Source organism: Oncorhynchus keta, chromosome 20 (genome assembly GCF_023373465.1).
Source record: "Oncorhynchus keta strain PuntledgeMale-10-30-2019 chromosome 20, Oket_V2, whole genome shotgun sequence".
Classification (NCBI taxonomy): domain Eukaryota; kingdom Metazoa; phylum Chordata; class Actinopteri; order Salmoniformes; family Salmonidae; genus Oncorhynchus; species Oncorhynchus keta.
This window is the reverse complement of record NC_068440.1, coordinates 7,358,099-7,382,678: the sequence shown is the minus strand read 5'-3', so window position 1 is coordinate 7,382,678 and position 24,580 is coordinate 7,358,099. Positions and strand designations below refer to the sequence as shown.

General features: G+C 45.4%; 1 protein-coding gene across 10 annotated transcripts in view; it reads right to left on the bottom strand.

The window, feature by feature from the left end:
• The window catches only part of LOC118398941 (microtubule-actin cross-linking factor 1-like), a 144,567-nt gene that overhangs the window by 63,110 nt on the left and 56,877 nt on the right, over positions 1-24,580 (bottom strand). For 9 of the 10 annotated variants that reach the window (XM_052471960.1, XM_052471951.1, XM_052471954.1 and 6 more), the window contains exons 46-55: positions 21,436-21,602; positions 19,810-19,966; positions 19,466-19,577; positions 19,113-19,175; positions 18,429-18,670; positions 18,089-18,218; positions 16,919-17,118; positions 16,181-16,691; positions 14,932-15,932; positions 13,440-13,940 (exon numbers count right to left, since the gene is read on the bottom strand). In XM_052471960.1, the coding sequence (XP_052327920.1) occupies positions 13,440-13,940; positions 14,932-15,932; positions 16,181-16,691; positions 16,919-17,118; positions 18,089-18,218; positions 18,429-18,670; positions 19,113-19,175; positions 19,466-19,577; positions 19,810-19,966; positions 21,436-21,602 (3,084 nt within the window). The remainder of the gene's footprint in view (positions 1-13,439; positions 13,941-14,931; positions 15,933-16,180; positions 16,692-16,918; positions 17,119-18,088; positions 18,219-18,428; positions 18,671-19,112; positions 19,176-19,465; positions 19,578-19,809; positions 19,967-21,435; positions 21,603-24,580) is intronic. The other variant, XM_052471955.1, reaches the window with a different exon arrangement.

Genomic DNA, 24,580 nt, shown 5'->3' with positions numbered 1-24,580 from the left:
ATCAGTTGTGAAGTGACAAGGTAGGGGTGGCATACAGAAGGGCCAAGTCCATATTATGGCAAGGACAGCTCAAATAGGCAAAGAGAAATGACAGTCCATCATCATTTTAATAGATGAATGTCAGTCAATCTGGGAAATTTCAATTACTTTGATAGTTTCTTCAAGTGCAGTCACAAAAACTATCAAGTGCTACGATATAACTGGCTCACATGAGGACCACCACAGGAAAGGAAGACCTAGAGTTACCTCTGCTGCAGAGGATAAATTCATCAGAGTTGAACAGCCTCAGAAATGGAGTTCAATAACAGACGCATCTCAACATCAACTGTTCAGGGGAGACTGCCTTCGTGGTCGAAGTGCTGCAAAGAAACGATTACTAAAGGACACCAATAATAAGAAGAGACTTGCTTGGGCCAAGAAACACGAGCAGTGGAAATCTGTCCTATGGTCTGTTGAGGCCAAATTTTAGATTTTTAGTTTCTTTGTGAGAGGCAGAGCAGCTGAACAGATGGTCTTCCCATGTGTGGTTCCCACCGTGAAGCATGGAGGAGGTGGTGTGGGGGTGACACTATCAGTGATTTATTTAGAATTCAAGGCACACTTGAATGTGTCTTATTTTCAATGACGGCCTAGGAACAATGGATTAACTGCTTGTTCAGAGGCAGAACGACAGCTTTTTACCTTGTCAGCTCGGGGATTCGATCTTGCAACCTTTCGGTTACTAGTCCAACACTAACCACTAGGCTACTGCATCCCATCTGGTTTGCGCTTAGTGGGAGTATCATTTGTTTTTCAACCGGAAGTGTAAAGACTATTTAACCAAAAGGAGAGTGATGGAGTGCTGCATCACATGTCCTGGCCTCCACAATCACCCAAACTCAATCCAATTGAGATGGTTTAGGATGAGTTGGACCGCAGAGTGAAGGAAAAGCAGCCAACAAGTGCTCAGCATATGTGGAAGAGTCTGTTGGAAAAGCATTTCAGGTGAAGCTGGTTGAGAGAATGCCAAGAGTGTGCAAAGCTGTCACCTAGGCAAAGGGTGGCTACTTTGAAGAATCTAAAATCTATTTTAATTTGTTTTATGCTTTTTTTGTTTACTACATGATTCCATATGTGTTATTTCATAGTTTGTCTTCACTATTATTCTATAATGTGGAAAAAAATGAAAAATAAAGAAAAACACTTAAATAAGTAGGTGTGTCCCAACTTTTGACTGTATGTATGTATGTATGTATGTATGTATGTATGTATGTATGTATGTATGTATGTAATTGGAAAATATGCCGACAATTACATTGGTTGAAGCTACAATCTGTAATATTAAAGCTGATCAAACCCTAAAAAAATATGAATAAAAAAACGAGCTTATTCACATGCTGATATAGAGAGAGCATTGCGGATTTTGTAATCGACTTGAGCTGCAACAGTTTTCACAGCGATTTTCACGTTGCCACCAATCTTATTACAACGAAAAAATGAAACATTTGTTCACAAAATATTGTAACACTGTAAATTATAGGAATGAGTGATTTTGGGTGGATTTTTCCTTTAAGTATTTTTGTTGTTGTGGGGACAGTACCATTAGTTCATTTGAAAAACTTCTACTTTATGGAAAATATTTATATATATATTTTATGTTTAGCTCACAATATATAATGTTTAAGTATGCATTAAGGCGTCTGTAATAGAATAAATGTAAACGTGAAAAAAAAATGCATTTCCATAGCCTCCAAAATATTTTTTTACAACGGTGGGGTGGGGTGCCAAGATGGTGGCACAGTGGCTTCAACACAGCACCCCGTTCGTCATCTAGTGTCTAGACAAAACATTGATTTTAACCAAGTTTGTTTTCCTCCTTTTACTGTGTCCTTGTATCCCTGATATAGTGCCAGTTGTGGTTCAGTTCCTCCTCCTCCACTCGTTCTTCTCTCTTATCCTCCCTTCCCTTTTTCATTTGCTCTGTTTGTTTAAAGAACTCTGACGGAGACAGCAGCCAATGTGAACTCAACGCATGCCTGCTCTCTCTGCCCCCCCCCCTCCCCTCCCCCATCTCTCCTGTCTAACTGTTGCTGTGATCCGCCCGTGGCCTGCATGTCAAACACGCTAAATACTCTACTCTTTCTTTTTAACTCTCCCTCCCCCCTCTTCTCTCTCTCCACCTCTCACTCACTCTTGTCATTTGTGGTGCAGCTGTCATTGCTGCGCCCCTCTGCTCAGCCTCTCAGCTACCAGGAGAGATGAAAAGTCAGAGAAGATAAATGAGTGAGGGATAGAAAGAAAACCAAGGGATGCACAGGAAAGATATATCAATGTTATTATTTTTTTTAAATGCCCTCTCTGCCATCTCCATTTTGAGTGTGTCGGATTTGATCATTTTAGCATTCCATCCTTGATCCCTCTTGCAGTCTCTGTCCATCCCCCACTCCTCTCCTCTAAATTGTCATTCATCCCCCGTTCATTTGGCCTGTCACGCCTGGTTAAAGAGTCACAGTTCTGACTCAGACAGGAAGAGGGAGGGGAGCAGGCCCCAAAATCCCCCGGCGAGTTAATCACATTGGGGACTCAAAGCAGTGGAATCCATTCATGCTTAACCCTCAGCCAAAAGGTCAAGCTGTAGGTCTCTAGACTTTATATAATAATGTTGGCCTGTGACCGTCTCCGCAAAGTCAGTAGAGCGGTTTGATGATATACGCGGGTGCATAGGCACGGGATACTGACAGTATTGACTTTGCTGTGGAGGGTTTGCTCACAAGAGTACTCCTGTAGAAATTAAACGTGTGCCCTCTTCTTTTGTTTGTCTACCTCTACTTCCCCCCCTTTCCTTTCTCTCAACAGAACTCAATCCATGTCTCATCCATCCATATTTCAGGTTTTTAAACAAGTCATTTCATGAAATTTCTCGCCATGACTTCGTCTTTTTCTCCCTCCCCCCATTTATCCTCTACCTTTCTCCCACTCGTATCCAGGCAGCGAGGAAGTGCTCTCCTTCTCTGTCTGAGCAGCAGTTTTATTATTGACTAGGAGAGTTTTACCTGAGCTGCTCAATGAGGCTATTGTTCTCTCAGTTCCCCCAGACACAAAGAGACGCATGGCAACCCATCCGGCAACTTCAACCATCCTGCCCCAGTACAGTACATTTGGTGAATAACAGGCTTGTCAATCAAATTCACACTGGTGGTACAATACTTGCAGGTGTTACAGATTCTTTAGCTGCAGTCATGTGTGGCCAGTAGGCACAAAGGGTTCCCGAAAAACGAAGAACTCACACCTTGATACCTGAAAGACTAACATATTGTTCTTAAGATTATTTGTTATTTTTTTTAAACAACCGTGTTACGCATTATTAGGCAGGATCTGGAATGGATATGGAGCCCATATGTGAATGATAAGGTTTTTTCCATATCCTAATTCTGGCCAAATAGAGGTCACATTCCTGCTTTGTCCCAGTTTCTGTAAAAAATAAAATAGACAGGCACACAAAACACACCCCCTTTCTCTTCTTCTAAGTTTATTATTGGGCTTCTTCATTTGACATTATTCTTAGTCGTGTAGTTTATGTAAAGAAGCAGTGTATCTGTTATGGTTGGTCTGGTAACAGAGGATGGTGCCCGATAAGGGGAGAGGGGAGATAAGCTGTGGCATGCCCGTCTAATTCACAACAGCTGAGACGATATAGGATCCTGAGAGCAGGGAGAGAGGAATAATCAACACACACACACAGTGTGTTGTCAAATCGGGACAGTCAGTAGGGTACAGTAAGGGTCCATTTGAAAATCAGCTCATATGATTAGTGAAAATTGGGTTAGCCTGATCCAATCAACCGCCAAGAACAGAAAATAAACAAAGACGAAAATGGACCAAAGATCTCAGGAACAAAATGAGCTAAATAAATAAACCGAAAGTGTAGACCCACACAATTGGGCCAGGTCTTTGAAGATGATAAATGAGTATAGTAGCTATGTAAATCACGGGGAAGATCTACTGGAACACCTTATCAACACGACATCATATTACCAGTATGCCATGTCGCTTTCAATGTAAACCATCCATCAAAGAATCTTTAGGAAAAAGAGAGCTTCACAATAGGGTTTCCCCCGCTAAAGATTAAGTGATGGGTGAGTAACAAGACTTGAGGGAGTTGTAAGCTGATCCGAGATCAGTGCCTAGGGGCCACTCCTACCCGAAGCGTGCACACGAGCTACATCAGCTACCCCGTAATCGCTAATCAGCAAGACTACCCCAATGTCCCTTTCTGTCTCTGAGGACTTGGTTGGAGGGAGAGATCTGAGTCACAGACCATATGGGAGGGACGTCTCCATCACGCCTGGGTTCAAATACTATTCATATGGGAGGGACGTCTCCATCACGCCTGGGTTCAAATACTATTCATATGGGAGGGACGTCTCCATCACGCCTGGGTTCAAATACTATTCATATGGGAGGGACGTCTCCATCACGCCTGGGTTCAAATACTATTCATATGGGAGGGACGTCTCCATCACGCCTGGGTTCAAATACTATTCATATGGGAGGGACGTCTCCATCACGCCTGGGTTCAAATACAATTCAAAATCATTTCAAATACTTTAGCTGGGCTGGAATGAGCTTGCCTGTTGCACTCAACCAATAGGATAGTCCCAAAAGTCCCAAACCCTGCCAACTTGGCACTCCAGGCAGGCTAAAGCAAACGTTCTAAAGTATTTGACGATTTTAAATAGTATTTGAACCCAGGACACGGGCCTACGCAGACGGGAGAGTGGAGAGGGAGGAAGCAGCATTTAAGGGAATGCTTTCCTCACCCGTCACCCCTGTCCCCCTTATCAGTCCTACACAGGAATTCCCATTTGTAGCAGGAGACTTAAAAGCTTCACAACACCCCTCAACTCGTCCCTGTCCCAACCCATAGACTATGTCAGCTGCTCTGGAGCTAGGGGACATACAGTAGAGCCACACCCTGGAGAGTGTGTGTGTGTCAGAGGATGTTTCTTATTCCAGTCTTTTCGGGGGCGTATCCGGAATCTCAGCTGTTTCCCCACCCACCACACACACCCTCCCTCTCACACACACACACACACCTCATTGGCACACAAAGCATCCCTAAATACACAGGTGAATTCTGCTGATCACATAAGAGCACGTCTGCAGATAGTATGGCGGTCTATAAAAACATACTTGATAAACAAACTGACTTGCCCGAACATGGAGAGAGACTGGTAATGTCACAGGCCATTTAAAACATCTCCCTATCCTCCATCTCCTAACTCTTTCTCTCATCCATTCCTCCCTCACTTCATGCCTCAATGAGATCAGTGTTCAATAGCTCAACAATACAATTTCACTAATCTGACAATACACCCCCCCCCCCTTTTTTTACACACACAAATCTCAAGCATGATGACATCATCTCTGTGGATTGGGCTTTTTTCTTTTTTTCTTTCTAAACTGGGGTCTGGTGGGGGGATGGGATGGTGGGGCAGTCAGGCTAGTCTGCTTCCAGGGCAGACAGGCATGTTTAGGCTTGAAATGACCTGGGCGGAATCCATTACAGCCCAGAGGAGAGAGGGCACATAGAGGGGGAGAGGGAAGGAAGGAGGGGGGATGGGGCAAGTGGGCTCCCTGAGTGAACGAAAGAGGATCTTACGCAAAGGGAAGTCTTGCTCGTCCCCGTCTGCCCCTCTCTCTTTTTCTACCTCTCACCCACCCCCACTTTCTTGCTCTCTCTCTCTCTCTCTCTTTAACCCCCCCCCTCATGCACATTCCATTAAGCAGTCTCCCTTCTCCCTTCCTATCTGTCTCTCTCTCCCTCAGCGACTCACAGCTCTTTCTCCTCTTTCCCCCTCTACCTCTATCTCCTCTGTTCTGCTCGTCTTCTGCCACACATCCATCCGGCTTTCTCTCATTAAGAAGGGGGAAAGAAAGGGAGGGGGAGAGAGCGAGAGAGAGAGAGTTGTCGTGGCCAACCACAATATTAAGCGTCGATAAATCAAGAGAACAGAATAAGAGACAGGACAGAGAGGAAGAAAGAGAAAGCAAACTCAAAGAGAAAAAAAAAAACTGTCTTGTATCCTCCCACACTAAGACACCAGCTGAACCAAATCAGAAACCACTGTCCAGTAAGTCCAGCAACACACCTCCAATCAGATACAAATAAGGCTCATCTTACATTGTACCATATATATAATTATCAATTGATTTATGATATGACAACATAACCAATCATTAACACAATCTACGTAAAAATGTCCCCAGCTTAGGGGGCTACTGTAAACTAGTCAATAAACAGGAAGGCGGGGGATGCAAACTTACTCGCTTACCAGTACTTCTAGTGCAGAGGATGTAACATAAAGCTCAGGGGCTGACAAAACATAGAATTCATAGTAATGGCCTCAGCCAGAATGAACTGTCTGTGTTGTACAGTACTCATGAAATCTCATTTAACATTTCACAATGAATGGAAACCAATGGAAAGTAGTAATACAATGGAGAGGCCCTGTCGCTGTTCTCCTATTCAGCAAGACACAGCAAATTCCTATGGAATGTTCTACAGTAGATTCCTATTGAGGGGAGGGAGTAGGCTAATTATTGTTGGCTGGGTTAACTAGCCTAGTATCTCCCCTAGACAGTGAAGACGATAGCTTGAAAAAATAAAAAAATAAACGTATGGTGTGTGATTCGCTTTGGTATCAAATTTAGCCCGGCGTCCATCACGGTGGTGACAGGCCCTAACGCGTTCCAAGGGCTGGCGCCGGCATGCTAGGGGGTCGGGGGGGGGGGTTGATGGAACCTTATAACAACGTTTTAGACACGATTGACTCAGCATACAGCAACCGTTCTGCACATTAGGTCCACAAAGTACACACATCCCTGGATCAGTTCGCTGCAGCTAGTGACTGGAACGAGCTACAAAAAAACCCCACTCAAACTGGACCGTTTTATCGCCACATCTCTTCATTAAAACACTCAATCATGGACACTCTTACTGACAGTTGTGGCTGCTTCGCGTGATGTTTTGTTTTCTCTACCTTCTTGCCCTTTGTGCTGTGCCCAATAATGTTTGTATCATGTTTTGTGCTGCTACCATGTTGTTGTCATGTTGTGTTGCTACCATGCTGTGTTTTCATGTGTTGCTGCAAAGCTATGTTGTCTTAAGTCTCTCTTAAGATAGTGTTGCGGTGTCCTTCTTGTTTAATGTCGTGATGTGTGTTTTGTCCTATATTTTTAATCCCAGCCCCCGTAGGAGGCCTTTTGGTTGGCCGTCGTTGTAAATAACAATTTGTTCTGAACTGACTTGCCGAGTTAAATAAAGGTTAAATATAAATAAAATGGGGAAAAATATACACATCAAATAATACAATTATATTATAGAATGTGTTGTGTGCTAAATTTGCACGTACAGGACAAGCTCCACCACCACCCGCTAGCTATCTAGAGCACATCGGACTGTTAGTTTAAAGAGGCCCATCGGACAAACTCTTTGGTAACGATACCTATTTTGCCAATTGGCCTGGTTTTACCAGCCCTGCTGATCCGTCCGCCGATTAAACAGCACGAGGGGGCCACAACAGACTTTCCTCTGTCGCATCGTCCCTCTAAGGCCCTGCTGTTAACTTGCTAGCCCCGGCCTGCTAGCTGCCTGAAGCCACGCACTGGACTCCAATGCTCACCCGGCTACGTAAGCCTTTCCCTTACGTCAATATGCCTTGCCCATTGCTGTTTTGGTTAGTAACTACTGCTTTATTTCACTGTAGAGCCTCTAGCACTGCTCAATACGCCTTAGTTAACAATTTTGTTCCATCTCCCACACACACAGTGACAGCACCTGGTTTAAATGCTATTTCTAGAGACAATATGCAGAGTTCTGTCCTACTATCCAGGTCTGTGCCCAAACAATTTGAGCTTCTACTTTTAAAAATACACCTTCTGGAGAGGTTGCCGCTTGCTATAGACCACCCTCTGCCCCCAGCTGTGCCCTGGACACCATATGTGAATTGACTGCCCCCCCATCTTCAGAGCTCGTGCTGTTAGGTGACCTAAACTGGGACATGCTTAACACACCGGCCTTCCTACAACCTAAGCTTGATGCTCTCAATCTCACACAAATGATCAATGAACCTACCAGGTACAACACCAAATCTGTAAATACGGGCACCCTCATAGATATCATCCTGACCAACCTTCCCTCCAAATACTCTGCTGTCTTCAACCAGGATCTCAGCGATCACTGCCTCATTGCATGCGTCCGTAATGGGTCCGCGGTCAAACGACCACCCCTCATCACTGTCAAACGCTCCCTAAAACACTTCAGCGAGCAGGCCTTTCTAATCGACCTGGTCCGGGTATCGTGGAAGGATATTGACCTCAATCCGTCAGTAGAGGATGCCTGGTTTATTCTTTAAAAGTGCTTTCCTCACCATCTTAAATAAGCATGCCCCATTCAAAACATGTTAAACCAGGAACAGATATAGCCCTTGGTTCACTCCAGACCTGACTGCCCTTGACTAGCACAAAAACAACATCCTGTGGCGCACTGCACTAGCATCAAACAGCCCCCACGACATGCAACTTTTCAAGGAAGTTAGGAACCAATATACACAGGCAGTTAGGAAAGCAAAGGCTTGCTTTTTCAAACAGAAATTTGCATCCTGTAAGCACTAACTCCAAAAAGTTCTGCGACACTGTAAAGTCCATGGAGAACAAGAGCACCTCCTCCCAGCTGCCCACTGCACTGAGGCTTGGAAACACTGTCACCACCGATAAATCCACGATAATTCAGAATTTCAATAAGCATTTTTCTACGGCTGGCCATGCTTTCCACCTGGCTACCCCTACCCCTACCCCTGTCAACAGCTCTGCACCCCTCACTGCAACTTGCCCAAGCCTCCCCATTTCTCCTTCTCCCAAATCCAGATAGCTGATGGTCTGAAAGAGCTGCTAAATCTGGACCCCTACAAATCAGCCGGGCTAGACAATCTGGACCTTCTCTTCCTAAAATTATCTGCCGAAATTGTTGCAACCCCTATTACTAGCTTGTTCAACCTCTTTCGTATCGTCTGAGATCCCCAAAGATTGAAAAGCTGCCGCGGTCATCCCCCTCTTCAAAGGGGGAGACACTCTACACCCAAATTGCTACAGACCAATATCTATCCTACCCTGCCTTTCTAAGGTCTTCGAAAGCCAAGTTAACAAACAGATCACCGACCATTTTTAATCCCACCGTACCTTCTCTGCATTGCAATCTGGTTTCAGAGCTGGTCACGGGTGCACCTCAGCCACGTTTAAGGTCCTAAACGATATCATAACCGCCATCAATAAGAGACATTACTGTGCAGCCGTATTCATTGACCTGGCCAAGGTTTTCGACTCTGTGTCAATCACAACATTCTTATTGGCACCTTGGCTTCTCAAATGATTGCCTTGCCTAGTCCACCAACTACTTCTCTGATAGAGTTCAGTGTGTCAAATCGGAGGGCCTGTTGTCCAGACCTCTGGCAGTCTCTGTGGGGTTGCCACAGGGTTAAATTATTGGGCCAACTCTCTTCTCTGTATACATCAATGATGTTGCTCTTGTTTGTGATTCTCTGATCCATCTCTACGAAGACGACACCATTCTGTATACTTCTGGCCCTTCTCTGGACACTGTGTTAACTAACCTCCAGACGAGCTTCAATGCCATCCAACACTCCTTCCGTGGCCTCCAACTGCTCTAAAATGCAAGTAAAACTAAATGCATGCTCTTCAACCGATCACTGCCAGCACCTGCCCGCCCGTCCAGCATCACTACTCTGGACGGTTCTGACTTAGAACATGTGCCAGCCTCCAAAACCCTACTCAACAAATTGGATGCAGTCTATCACAGTGCCATCCATTTTGTGAACAAAGCCCCATATACTACCCAACACTGCGACCTGTATGCTCTCGTTGGCTGGCCCTCGCTTCATACTCGTTGCCAAACCCACTGGCTCCAGGTCATCAACAAGTCTCTGCTAGGTAAAGCCCCGCCTTATCTCAGCTCACTGGTCACCATAGCAGCACCCACACGTAGCACACACTCCTGCAAATGTATCTCGCTGTTCACCCCCAAAGCCAATTCCTCCCTTGGCCGCCTTTCCTTCCAGTTCTCTGCTGCCAATGACTGGAACAAACTGCAAAAATCACTGAAGCTGTAGACTCTTACCTCCCTCACCAGCTGTCAGAGCAGCTCACAGATCACTGCATCTGTAAACAGCCCATCCAACTACCTCATCGACAGACCGTATTTATTTAATTTGCTCATTTGCACCCCAGTATCTCCATTTGCACGTTCGTCTTCTGCACATCTATCATTCCAGTGTTTAATTGCTATATTGTAATTACTTCGCCACCATGGCCTATTTATTGCCTTACCTCCCTTATCTTACCTCATTTGCATTCACTGTATATAGGCTTTTTTTGTTTTCTTCTTCTAATGTGTTATTGACTGTATGTTTATTTATTCCATGTGTAACTCTGTTGTTGTATGTGTCCAGCTGCTGTGCTTTATCTTGGCCAGGTCGCAGTAGTAAATGACAACTTGTTCTCAACTAGACTACCTGGTTAAATAAAGGTGACATGCATGTTTTAAATCAGTAGCAGTCAAAGTTGTAACGTTACAAAAAGACAGCAAACAAACACACACCGGCCACGAACGATGTGTTTACAATACCGCGTTGGTAATAAGGCATTACTTGTTTGACCGAATGGGAAAACGTTTGTGTAAGCATTTGAAATAACATCAAGTTTAAACGAGCAGCATAAAAAAAATGGTAAATATCTTTGATCGATGTTATTAGCAACTTCTGGGGTAGCTAGCTAGCGCCAATGCAACCAGCCTGAAAACAATGACCAGTAGAAACTGCTGTAATTTTAAATATTCTAAGCAATGATTTCAGGATCCTTGTGAGTTAATATTAGCTAGGTAGACCCTTGTTTGGCGATTGAAATTGATCTATTAGCAAGCTACTTAACCCTGTTACCCAAAGCTAACGTTATAAACAGCCAGCTAGCTTCATCTGGTTAATGAGGCTTGGTGATGTGTTGTGAAGCTAGCCACAATAGAATTTGCAACAGAATGTGCGGTTGGCCTTCAAATAAAAGTCCCCTTTAAAGTGACGCAGAAGGTTCAAATTGGTGGAATCGTGCCATATTTAGATTAGATAAATGTTAAACAAGGTTGGAATGTGGAACATCGAAATGGTTTATCGGTCGACTCGGTTACACGCGCAGAACACAACTGTGAAGAGTATATGCAAATATTAGCGTTGTAGCTGTTATCGTAGGACTGAATGAAATCACCTACCCAGTCAGCCTATTGTGTGTGTTGACGTTGAAGGCTTGAGGATCAATGAAATGGGGTATCAGTCTACTCAGTACCCAAGTACTTTATTCCCAAAGTCCTCAGACTCCAAAACATCCACGCAGTATTGTTTTCCCTCTGGAATAGTGTTCAGTACACATAGTAGAGCGACTGGTACAATACATGTTGCTCAATTCACAGTGGTTTCAGAGTCCCGCTATAAGACACTAACGTTCTCTAGGTATCACTGATACCTATGGATTGTGGATCAATGACATGGGGTAAGGTTGTACAGTGAAATAAATATGCCCCCAATGCAATTCTAAAGTCTAATACATCCAGTGTGATTTCAACAGATTTTTGTCAAATTAAGAAATTGTATTTTGTTGATTTTATATAACATTCCAACCTCGTTTAGCATGATCTATTCAATTATGGCATAATTCATTTGCATCACTCTCAATGACATACGTTCATTTTGAAGGCTAACCACACCATTCCACTATTGTGGCTTATCCTTATTGTGACAAGCTTCACATAGATCCGACCACCATTAATCAAATTTTTTATTTGACCTTTATTTAACCAGGCAAGTCAGTTAAGAACATATTCTTATTTTCAATGACTGCCTGGGAACAGTGGGTTAACTGCCTGTTCAGGGGCAGAACGACAGATTTGTCAGCTCGGGGGTTTGAACTCGCAACCTTCCGGTTACTAGTCCAACGCACTAACCACTAGGCTACGCTGCCGCCCCAAATAAAAACTGTCTTGTAAATTAGGGGTATTTTGGACGACACCTAGCTAGATAGTTAGCCAGCTAACTACAGCTACTGAAACCGATTATGTCGTTTTGCTATGTTTTTGGGGAAGAACATTGTTTGCATCCATCAGCTAGCTAGCTTTTTTTTTAAATGACCAGCACTGTCCAGAGCTTGGAGAAGGGCAGGTGAGCGAGACAACTTTACCATCGTCATTACATTCGTATCTATGAATCGTTGTGACAAATGAAACACGAGTGAGTGTAATCAATGTGTAATAACTACATAAAACATTTCTGAACGTGTTAAAGTAGTATGTCACGTGCAGTCTTATTAAGTCCTGATTGGTCAACAAGCTTATTTGACACGTCAAGGTGTTATTTTACGTGCATCTTGTTTTGACACGCAAAGACCCAAACGGCGTCCCAGAAATAAAATGCGTCAGAAGTTGTGCAGTGCTGCCGTGACTAAACTCTCCTCTCTACCTGGCTCTAGACCTCCGTGTCATACCCCCAGCCATGACCAACTGGATCATATCCCTCCTTCCTTGCATGTAGGCTCAAGGTAACATCTATAACACATACCTCCTTAGTCCCCATACCCCCTCTTGTGATCTCCCCCCCCCCAAACGGTTCTATAAATAGAGCTCGGAGCCAGCGGAACGACTCGAGTCAGGAGGGGTCACACACTCCATCACAACACCGTCCACAGTAGGAACGGCGTTATGAAAGAAGCGTCGCTCGAGCAAAATCCTGTTCGATCAAGTGCTAATACAAGTATGAAGGGAAGGAAAGTAGTGCGACAGCAAAGTTGAAGCTGGTGTTGATTTGTAGAAGAGAGGATGCCACAGTACACACACGTCATGCTGTAGACATAGTTCCAGACAGAGAGAGACAAGAACTCAAAGCATCTGCGCTAGGAGATGAGGCTTAATACACAAAACTCTCCCAAGAAATGACTCTTAACTTAAGCCTTTCAAAAAGGATCTGTGTTAGTCAATTGCTTATTTCAATAAGACACACTAATACTTTTACAGGTCAGAGTCGAGCACCAGGTGAGAGGTTCTAACAAAATGGCCACTGTGCAATAACATTGATGCCGGCACCAAAAACATATGCCAAGCTTTCGCCTAGGAGGCTGTACTACCATAACTGGCTCTACCCAACTTACAAAGCTCTGAAGAGCACAAGACGATACAAAAATATATTACAATAGGATAGCCATAGAAAGAGAACTACTTCCAGGCCTGTGTAAAGAGTCAAAATGGCCGCCGGCCCACCCATCACGGAACATTGACGTCCATTCTAGTCATTCCATTTCCATGACAGTAGTTGCACATTCACAACAATAAACATCAAACTAGTTCTTACCTTGAACTCATGCAGCTGTTGCTTGATGGTCTCTACCTCTGTCCCCACCACGCCCTGTGTGTTCAGCCCCTCCTCGGCCCGTCCCAGCAGCCCTTGCAGCTCCGCCACCTTGGCATAGAACTCTGCCACCTTCTCGGCAGCCACCTCGATCTGTCCCATTCTGGCCTGGCCCCTTTCGGACAGCTTCCCAGCCTGGCGGCTCAGGGCCTCCGTCTCTCTCCTCAGGGCGAGGAGATCGGGAGACGACCCCTCGCGCCGGAGCATGTCGGTGCAGTCGCCTCCGTGACCTTCGAGCTCCGACCTCAACGTGGCCAGGCGAGCTAAGAAGGCGTGGACAGCATCTGCCTGCGAGGCAAGCGAGTCGGCGTCGCGCCCCACGGGGCTCAGCGAGTCTAGCTCGTCATCCAGGTCAGCCAGGTGGGAGAAGAGGTCGCGCACCGAGGACTGGACCTCGCCCACACCCTGGAGACGGGACTCCAGGGTGGAACAGCACTTTTCAATCTTGAGCGGAGAGAGCGAGAGAGGTGGGAAGGAAGGGAGATAAGAGTTAATAATGTTAGCAAGTTGGAAGTGGCATGGTGCCTTGCTGATGTAACGATATGATATAAATACAGGGACAAATACAATTAACTAGGATACATGAGTCAGCATTTTATCTCGGTTTTGATGACTCACTTTTTGTCTCATTAGCAAGAGAGTTAAGAGACATTTATCTAATCAATAATGGTCAAATGTAATATCTCCTTACCATGCATCTGATGAAATACCGTATTGATTTGTAAGTGAAACCAGTCTGTAAGTAACTATATGTGGCACATTTGGTAACTATACATATCAATATACAGTACAATGCTCTTGACTCGTTGGTTTACATTTCAGTATGGTGATTAGATGGCCTGAAGCGTTCGAGCTGTACAAGATCACTGGAACTCCTCAGTCAGCTAAAAAATATGTTCTGTTCTCTTTCAACACACACACACACACACACACACACACACACACACACACACACACACACACACACACACACACACACACACACACACACACACACACACACACACACACACACACACACACACACACACACACACACACACAATGACCCTTGCTAAAATTGGCTCCTCCTTTGTATAAGTCACACTCCAGGGTGAATAGATTGGCTGTGTTACAATACTCATAAATGGCTTTCTTTCCTTGTCTCCTTTCCTCATTTGTCCACTAATGTAATTGTAAAGGATATGTAAAATTAATCCAACAACACCAAACAAATGGTTTCAAAAGAGAAAAGGCTGTTGAAGAGTATTGTGACACCTCCATTTTATTTTAGTGTTTCATATTTTTGAAAACGACACTTCTTTTTTGGACATTCTCCTATTGAACAGAATGCTGGCCTCCACCTTTCATCGGCGTGTCTATGAAATATTTATACTGTTTATACATGAAATACATGAAATACACTGTATACTAAATTCCTCACAGGTCTTCTCACCTTTTCGCTGACGTCTCCAAACTCTCTGTCCGTGTCTCGGGCCTGCTGCTCCAGCCTCTGTCCTCCCTCTCCTCCTCCGCTGCCCCCTGCTGTGTGGGGTGCGTCCTGCACCAGCCCCTGGGCCAGATCCCTCAGGTAGGCCACCTGTGGCTGCAGCGACTGCAGCGTCTCCTGCTGGCTCCTCAGCCGCTCCAGGCTCTTGTTGCTGCACGCCTGTGGGCCCAGCGCCTCCTGCACCTCGATCTGATGCCGCGCTGCCTCCAGCCTCCTCTCTACCGCCTGCCGCCCGTCCTCAAACTCTTTAAGTCGACCCGCTAGCTCTTCCAGTTGGGAAACACGGTTTTGGAGGTTTTCTGCCAGTCCGTCGACTCTACGGTTTAGTTGGGCTTTTTCGTCGCGTACGTCTTCCTCTCCGACGCGGCAGTGTTCCAGGAGTTGGTCGGCCGCAATGTTTAAAGCCTCCAGGAGGGGGCGTCGGCGCTCTAGATCCAACCCCAGCTGTCTGGCCTTCTGCAAAGCCTCATCCAGGGCCGCAGGGTCTAGTGAGAGCTGGATGTCAGCCTCCCGATCCTCGCACTCCACCACCCAGGGTGTGAGTTCGGCACGGTGCTGCTGATAACTCTCGGCCTTGGTCAGGGCGGATTTCAGCCGGTTCTGGCGTTCCGTGATGCACTGGTTGAGCTCATCCCAGTCCTGGCGTAAGGCGGTAAGCCGGGACAGTAAGGCTGATCGTTCTTCACCGCCGGCGGGTAGCGAGGCGAGCAGGGAGGCCCCCTCGGCCTGGATGAGCTCGTAGGGGCCACGTTGGCTGGCCACCCCGCGATGAAGCTCGTCTTGCTGGGCAAGCAGGGTCCGGATAGCCTCGGGCTGGCAGGGGAGGGAGTCTGCGGTAGAGTCTCTTTGACCACTCTGGTTGTCCAGCCAGCTCCGCAGCTCCTCGAACATCTGCTGGAACTGCTGGGTGCTGGAGAGAGCGGCTTGGAGCTGGGATAGACCGTCCGCTGTGGGAAAGAGAGAGGGCAGAGGATTTTAATGCTATTCATTTACAGATGTTTTGATGAAGAACATTCAACCTAAGCCCGAGAGAGGTGAGAGCGCTGGATTGAAAACCTTGACAACTAGCCACAATGAGACCAAATCCCACCCAAAAACATACCCTTCCCCTTCACATACAAATACTACTGAAGCCAACAGAGATTCATACAAACATAATTAAGATGAACACCATAGACAAGACAGAATGACTCACCAGCCCTCTCCTCCAGACTCCTCAGCGGGCCACTCACGCTCTCCAGCCTCTTCTTCAGCTCATCTCTCAGGTAAGGTTCAACCACGATGGCACTCAGCTCGCCGCACAGCTTCTCTGCCTCGCTCAGCTCCTCTCTCCTCTGCTCCAGCTCAGAGCGGATCTCGCCTGTCTCCTGCAGACGCCGTTTCAGGGCCTCGGGCTGGGCACTGAGCGAGGCTTGGCCGTCCAGCCGCTCCCCTAGCGCCCCCACGTTGACCGAGAGGTTCTTCAGCAGGGCCTGGTATCGCTCGCTGGTGCCCTGGGCCTGGCCGATGTGCCCGGAGCGCCGGGACAGACGTTGAGTGAGGTCGTCCCACTGCTGCGAGATGGAGCCCAGCTCGGACCGGACCTCCGCTAGGTCCTTGGCATCCTGCGGGGAGGAGTCGCCACCAGACGGTGAAAGGATGCCCTCGGCCGCCTGGGTGAGTTGGTCGAACTGGGGCCGGCGGGTGTCAAACTCACGCAGCATGAACTGTGGAGGACGGAGGGAAGGGAAAGAACGGGGGTCAGAACATCATCCATCAACGAGGAATCAATTCTACATTTTGGCTAGTGCAATTGATCAGTAATTCATCAGAATGCGGTTGGCATTGGTTTATGCAGATTCAAGAACAGGATTGGCAAGTTGTGAACAATCTATTGTGACATTCGTATTCATTATTTTGCAAGTGTTCAACACAGTAAACATCCTCCATGTACCTGCACTTGCTGATTCTGGGTATTCAACATGTTGGGGTCGATGCTCAGGGGTCCCAGCACACTCATCATCAGCTCCTTCTCTTTGAGCCACGGCCCCAACTGACTGGCTGCTGTGGCAAAGCTGCCCAGCCTATCAGCACAGGTCTCCAGTTCCACCTGCCTCTGTACCGCCGCCTCATTGGCCTTTGCCCAGCGGGAGTCTTAAGTAAATAGGAAGTGAACGTTGGAGTGAAAAACAATAGCAACTATTGCTTATACATATATAAGAAAAATGACACTAACAAACTAGTGGAGGACCATAACAACAGTGAACCTGATGGGTTCCATGAGTGACATTCCCAAAGCTGAAAAAACACAATAGAAACAGTATGAAGGACAATTTGTATCACAGTGGAGACCAATTATTTTGACTTGCTCATACACGCACGCACACACACCTCCTGTATATAGCTCCATTCTTGTGCATTTTACTCCTCGAGTTACCATTTCATTTGTATTATTATCATCTTTCAACTATGCGTCGCTGGGAAGGGTTCGTAAGCAAGCATTTCGCGGTAGTTGTATTCGGTTGTATTCGGCACACGTGTCAAATGACATTTTGATTTGACACACACGGCGCTGAGAAATAAGCAATTTTTCTCTTTCCTCATGACTCACGCACTGGGCATCCAACAGAGAGAGTGAGTCTTGGATCCACACGGCTTTGAAATAAAGCCCTGTGTGAAATGTGTGGCGAAAGGAGCTCTGCCGTGTTCCTACCTTACACATCACAGGGCTATAATCAAGTCAGGGGAAAAATATCAAGTATTTGAAGGTGATGTTAAGACATCCCAGTCACATGCTGCCTAATATTGATCTTAACCAAATCACGTGTTCTTTACCTTTCAAGCTGTGAAAAGCTCTAATAACCCTTACTGACGCAAATAATTACATCTCAAATAACTACTATATTAGCCTGTCTTCCCACAGTGTTGATTTTCTTATCCTCTGAAATGCACCCCGCTTAGTCAAACCTCAAAATGGCTATTTTTGGGGTGATTCAGGGCCAAGTCCTGTGTAGATGCCCATGCAAAGGACATAGGCCTGCTGGCTCCTTACGTTAAAATGTGTCCCTTACCCCATAACTATTCAAAATGTCTGACCCTATTCATCCATTCCAGTACCACTCACCGATCTCCTTCATTTGTTCTCTCCAGGTGTCTGCCTCTGGGGAGTCTGGGTTGTCTGCTATCAGCTTCTCCAGGGTGCTCTTCAGCTCCTTCACCTTCCCAGAATGCTCTGCCAGCTCTGACAGTAAGGCCTAAAGTACAGAAGAACAGCTATATCAGTACGTTGGATATAAAAAGACAAGGATAAGCATGTACAAAGTAAGCAATAGAAAGTACCATATGTTTATGTCAGCTACGGGGTGATCACACTTTGATTTTCCAATGCAGCATTAATGACCAACTAGCAGAGGCATAATACACTCCAATTTTGACAGTGGTTTGACCCGAGTCCAGACGCTTACCTTGTTCTCCTGGGCCTGGGCGCGTACCACCTCCGGTTTGGAGGGGGAGGCGGCAGTCTGGCCCAGGTGCAGGCTGTTCTCCCGGTCTCCCAGCCAGCGGCTGAGCTCCTCGGTGCTCTGCCTGGCCTTCTGCCTCAGCTCCAGAGAGGCCTCCTGGCGCGACTGTCGGTCCTTCAGTCCCTCTCCCAGCTCCTCGTAACGACTGTTCACTTCCGCCACCGCAACCTGCAGCTCTGTCAGGTCTGAGAGAGAGAGAGACAGAGAGACAGAGACACAGAGAGAGAGGAGGATTTATCGATCATATTCAATCCAATTTGATTTGTACAGTGTCTTCCATTTCACAGTCGTAAAAGCAGAGTTGACAGTGGCAAGAAAAACTCTTGAAAGGGTTTACACTGAAGTTATTTGGTTAAAACTTTCCAGGGCAACAGAATATTAGTGAGAACAAACATTTTCAACGGTGTTAGACACTGCAGTAGCACATACAAGAAGCTTACAGACAGAAGACCGACACACACAGACAGAAAACAGATATATAATGAGCATTTTTTTTTGGGGGGGCGAGCAAGTAGATTGTAAATCAAGCGGTGACGTCCACAAGTAGTAAGCGCTGGAGAGCATCTCGTATGAGGAAGGAGGCCAAAGACTATTGGTTTCCGGAGAAGGGAGTGAGGGTGAGCTCACCTTTGCATGTGTGAATGCCATTGACACTGCTGGGGCTTCCTGCACCATTGACCTGGGGAACACCTGGGAGAGGGACACACTGCACTCAGACAACGGACACCAACACACGTTCATGGACAGTACAATAGAAGACACTGCTAAGCATATAAACACTCTCAGCCTCTGGCTTTCACACACCCAGTTTAGCATGGACACGGGCTACATCTAGAACGCGTGTTCACGTTACACACACTGATAGCATAGACCTCAACACACACACACACAAAACATACTCACAAACAGAGCTTGGATGAACTTGGACATGCAGGTAGCTGGGGACACACACATAGGCAGTTGTTTCTCATTCCCCTTACCTGTCTTGGTCTGGGGGGCTGTGATGTTTATGATAAGGGTCTCCAGTTCTGATCCAGTCTTGTTCAGCTCCAGAACCCGAACCCCTTGGGCCTCCCAGTCAGTCAGTAAGTCCTTAGTAAAGAAATGTTTGAACGTTATTCATGGCCTTACATAATTCCTCAATGAATAATCACATGGAAATATCATTCTGAATCACTATCATGCTTTGGAACGTATTCATCAATACACTTAGAAATCTAGCAATACCTTAGAACGAGTAAATTGTGTTTCAGTGATTGATTATACTGTTTTTTGCAGGAGTGTGATCAAACCATGTAGTAATTTAAAAAAAAGACACACACACCTTGAGCTGCTGCACTCTCCTCTGCAGGGCCTCTGTGTTGACGTTGGGCTCTTTGAGAGGCAGCTGCTCCTGTGTTGTCTGGAGCCACCTGAGGAGGGAGCTAGAGAGAGACCGGAACTGGCCCAACTGCTGCTCACAACTCTGGATGGCATTGTACCTGGAGAGAGAGAGATAGAGATAGAGAGAGAGAGCGCGCGAGAGAGCGCGCGAGAGAGAGCGCGAGAGAGAGCGAGAGAGCGAGAGAGAGAGAGAGAGATTGAACAACAACAAAAAAAGAGAGAAACAGAGAGATGTAGGGATAGAAATTGAGACAGTGGGAGAAAAAGAGAAATAGGAATGAAGAGAGGAGAACAAAAGTAGGAAAAAGAGTAAAAGAAAGAGGGGAAGAGATTATTTTATTTGAATCCCAATATCCTTTCCATATGAAACACACAGCCGCTACACATTAACCATCACATGCTTCATGTCACAAAAAGAGAGGAATGCAGTTAACACCCTTGCCTTGTACTTGGTCTGCCCCATGGCAGCTGCTTTGAAAACTGACTGCAGTGCACACAGACGAAACAACCATTTTAGAACCGCCTGGGTCATTGAAAGCGTGTCATTTACCTCCTGGTCAGTCTGCGTAAGACCCTTTTTGTATGACCGATAAATGGACACTGAACTGTGCCCACTATAACCCCAGGCTTATTCTTAGTAGCCGCCGACCACATTCACTCCTGTGCCATCAGCTAACACTGTCCACCCACACACACCACTGTTGGCAACACACAGCTTTCAAAGGTGTAAGGGCTACTGGTAAGACATCCTGCACAGGCCTAATCCCTCTATACATGTATAAGCCACTATGGGAGCTTTTGCGATCTTTTGCTAGACGAACAGACAGTCCAATGGTATCCATTAGAGGCCCTGACATAGAAATAGAAACACTAGACGGGACATTGGCCTCATAGAAATGGAATGACTGGCAGACTCCCTTGTGGCAGGCTAAGGCGCTACTGGCGGTACAAACCAGGGCGACATGGCAACTGGTGCTGCCATACAGAAAGGACTCAGCCTATCAACTAATTAGGAGTGTATTCAAAGTTATCCACCCAACCAGTCACAGAGTTGGGGGTGGTTGTTTCTGCTTGTCCAGTCAGATTAAGATTTGTGAAAATCTCGCTTGTCCTGCTCTGTGTATGAATGTGTAAGGCATTAGTGTGAAGAGAAATGTCATGTGTCATATTTCAGACTGTGATGGTGGCAGTAATGTGATAGTGTATCAAACGAACAAAGAATATATATAAAGCCCTTTCACAAAGTGCTTTACAGATACGCAGCCTAAATCCCCAAGGTGCAAGCAAAGCAGAAGTCTGTGTTTTATCTAGCCATCTCCCTCTAGTGGGATTGGTGCTGCACTACAAGCCTAGGTGCCCCTGGAGACCTCCCTTCGATTTTGTATTCGTCTCGGCTTTGTGTATTATTCTAAGGCAGTGCTTACCCATTGCGCACAGGGTCAATATTATACATTTTTTTATCGGTTATGGTTCCTTGCATTTTTTGGCAGGGCTGTACAGTGAACCGCAATGCCTTGCATTGATTCGAGAATGGTTTTGGCTCCGTTTATTCTAAGGCAGTGCATACCTTTCATTGATGTTGGATTCCAGTCGGGCGAACTCATCGGACACCTCTTTGACATTGTCCAGTAGGGTCTGTGTGCTGGTCAGGGCCTTGGCTTGGCTCAGGTCTGTCCCCAGCTGGCAGAAGGACTTCAGGTGACCTGCCTCCTGCTCCTGCTCCGCTCTCACCCCCTGTAAGTAGTAAGGCAGATACAGATATGATATCTGAAGGTGGCAAACCCTCCCTGAAATCTCTTACAGCATAGTCCCTTGTGCCGTCTTCCACTTCTCTGTTCAAACAGACATCTTAACATTTCTATCATCCTCTCACCTCTATGGTCACTGATTTCTATGGTTCTGCAAGACTATCCTCCTCTCATCCTACATTAAATATCTATGGTCTCCCCGACTGATCTATGGTCTAACTGATGTCTATACTTCTGGAATTCTGCTATCTACAGTGGGTATCATAAGTATCTCCCCCTTGAATTTCTTCACATTTTATTGTGTTACAAAGTGGGATAAAAATGGATTTCATTTACATTTTTTCTGTCAATGATCTACACAAAATACTCTTGTAGTGGAAGATTTTATAAAGATAAATTAACATTTTAAAAAACACTAATATACCTTGATTAGACAAGTATTCACCCCTGAGTCAATACATGTTAAAAAAAACTTATTGGCAGCGATTACAGTTGTGTCTCTTGGGAAAGTCTCTAAGAGCAATTGGATTGTGCAATATTTGCCCATTATTATTTTCTAAATTCTTCAAGCTCTGCCAAGGTGTTGGGGAACATAGACATCAATTTCAAAAGTCTTGCCATAGATGTTCAAGCAGATTGAAATCAAAACTGTAACTTGGCAACTCAGGAACATTCACTGACTTCTTGCTAAGCAGCTTGAGTGTAGATTTGGCCTTGTGTTGTAGGTTATTGTCCTGCTGAAAGGTGAAGTCCTCTCCCAGTGTCTGGTGGAAAGCAGGTTTTCCTCGAGGATTTTTCATGTGCTTCACTCCATACCGTTTTTTTTTGTTATTCTGAAAAACTCTAGTCTTTGCCGAAGTCAAGCATACCCATATCATGAAGAAGACACCACTAGGCTTGAAAAAAAGAAGGAAGCAGCTACTCAGTGATGTGTTGTGTTTGCCCTAAACATAAGGGTTTGCATATATTCCAAAAAGTGTAGTCCTTTGCCATGTTTTTTTAGCAGTATTACCTAGTGCCTTGTTGCATACAGGAGGCATGTTTTGGAATTGTGGTATTCTGTAGATTTTCTCTCTTCTACTTTGACATTAAGGAGTATCTAGTGTAAATGAATGACCCCCCCCCCCAAAAAAAAAAAATCTATTAAACTATTTAAATCACACTTTGTAACATAACAAAATGTGAGTATCATAATTATTTAGTCTAATTTCAGTTATTTTACATATGTTTGTGCATTAATAACTATAATTTCCATGTTAACAAATGGCAAATTAATCTTTCATGAGGTTTAAAATAAATACAGATCTATACCAATTTCTTTTCAATTGTACAGATAGACCAATTTAGACCAATCTAAACTGCCTATGCATCATTATATAATCATTGTTTAATATCTAATAATAATAATAATAATAATATATGCCATTTAGCTGACGCTTTTATCCAAAGCGACTTACAGTCATGTGTGCATACATTCTGATATATATCATACGTATGGGTGGTCCCGGGAATCGAACCCACTACCCTGGCGTTACAAGCGCCATGCTCTACCAACTGAGCCACAGAAGGACCACACTAATATCTGTGTTTGGCTAATGAACTACATATTTTACTTTCTCAACTCTATGGTTCTGGAACACTGATCTATCTATCATCCTGCCCCTTGCTTCTATGGTTCTGGAACACTGATATCTATCATCCTGCCCCTTACCTCTATGGTTCTGGAACACTGATATCTATCATCCTGCCCCTCGCTTCTATGATTCTGGAACACTGATATCTATCATCCTGCCCCTTGCTTCTATGGTTCCTGAACACTGATATATATCATCCTGCCCCTTACCTCTATGGTTCTGGAACACTGATATATATCATCCTGCCCCTTACCTCTATGGTTCTGGAACACTGATATCTATCATCCTGCTCCTCACCTCTATGGTTCTGGAACACTGATATCTATCATCCTGCCCCTCACCTCTATGGTTCTGGAACACTGATATCTATCATCCTGCTCCTCACCTCTATGGTTCTGGAACACTGATATCTATTATCCTGCCCCTCACCTCTATGGTTCTGGAACACTGATATCTATCATCCTGCTCCTCACCTCTATGGTTCTGGAACACTGACATCTATCATCCTGCCCCTTGCTTGTATGGTTCCGGAACACGGATATCTATCATCCTGCCCCTCGCTTCTATGGTTCCTGAACACTGATATCTATCATCCTGCCCCTTGCTTCTATGGTTCTGGAACACTGATATCTATCATCCTGCCCCTTGCTTCTATGGTTCTGGAACACTGATATCTATCATCCTGCCCCTTGCTTCTATGGTTCTGGAACACTGATATCTATCATCCTGCTCCTCACCTCTATGATTCTGGAACACTGATATCTATCATCCTGCCCCTCGCTTCTATGGTTCCTGAACACTGATATATATCATCCTGCCCCTTGCTTCTATGGTTCCTGAACACTGATATATATCATCCTGCCCCTTAACTCCATGGTTCTGGAACACTGATATCTATCACCCTGCCCCTTGCTTCTATGGTTCTGGAACACTGATATCTATCATCCTTCTCCTCACCTCTATGGTTCTGGAACACTGATATCTATCACCCTGCCCCTTGCTTCTATGGTTCTGGAACACTGATATCTATCATCCTTCTCCTCACCTCTATGGTTCTGGAACACTGATATCTATCACCCTGCCCCTTGCTTCTATGGTTCTGGAACACTGATATCTATCATCCTTCTCACCTCTATGGTTCTGGAACACTGATATCTATCACCCTGCCCCTTGCTTCTATGGTTCTGGAACACTGATATCTATCATCCTTCTCCTCACCTCTATGGTTCTGGAACACTGATATCTATCATCCTGCCCCTTGCTTCTGTGGTTCTGGAACACTGATATCTATCATCCTGCCCCTCGTCTCCATGGTTCTGGAACACTGATA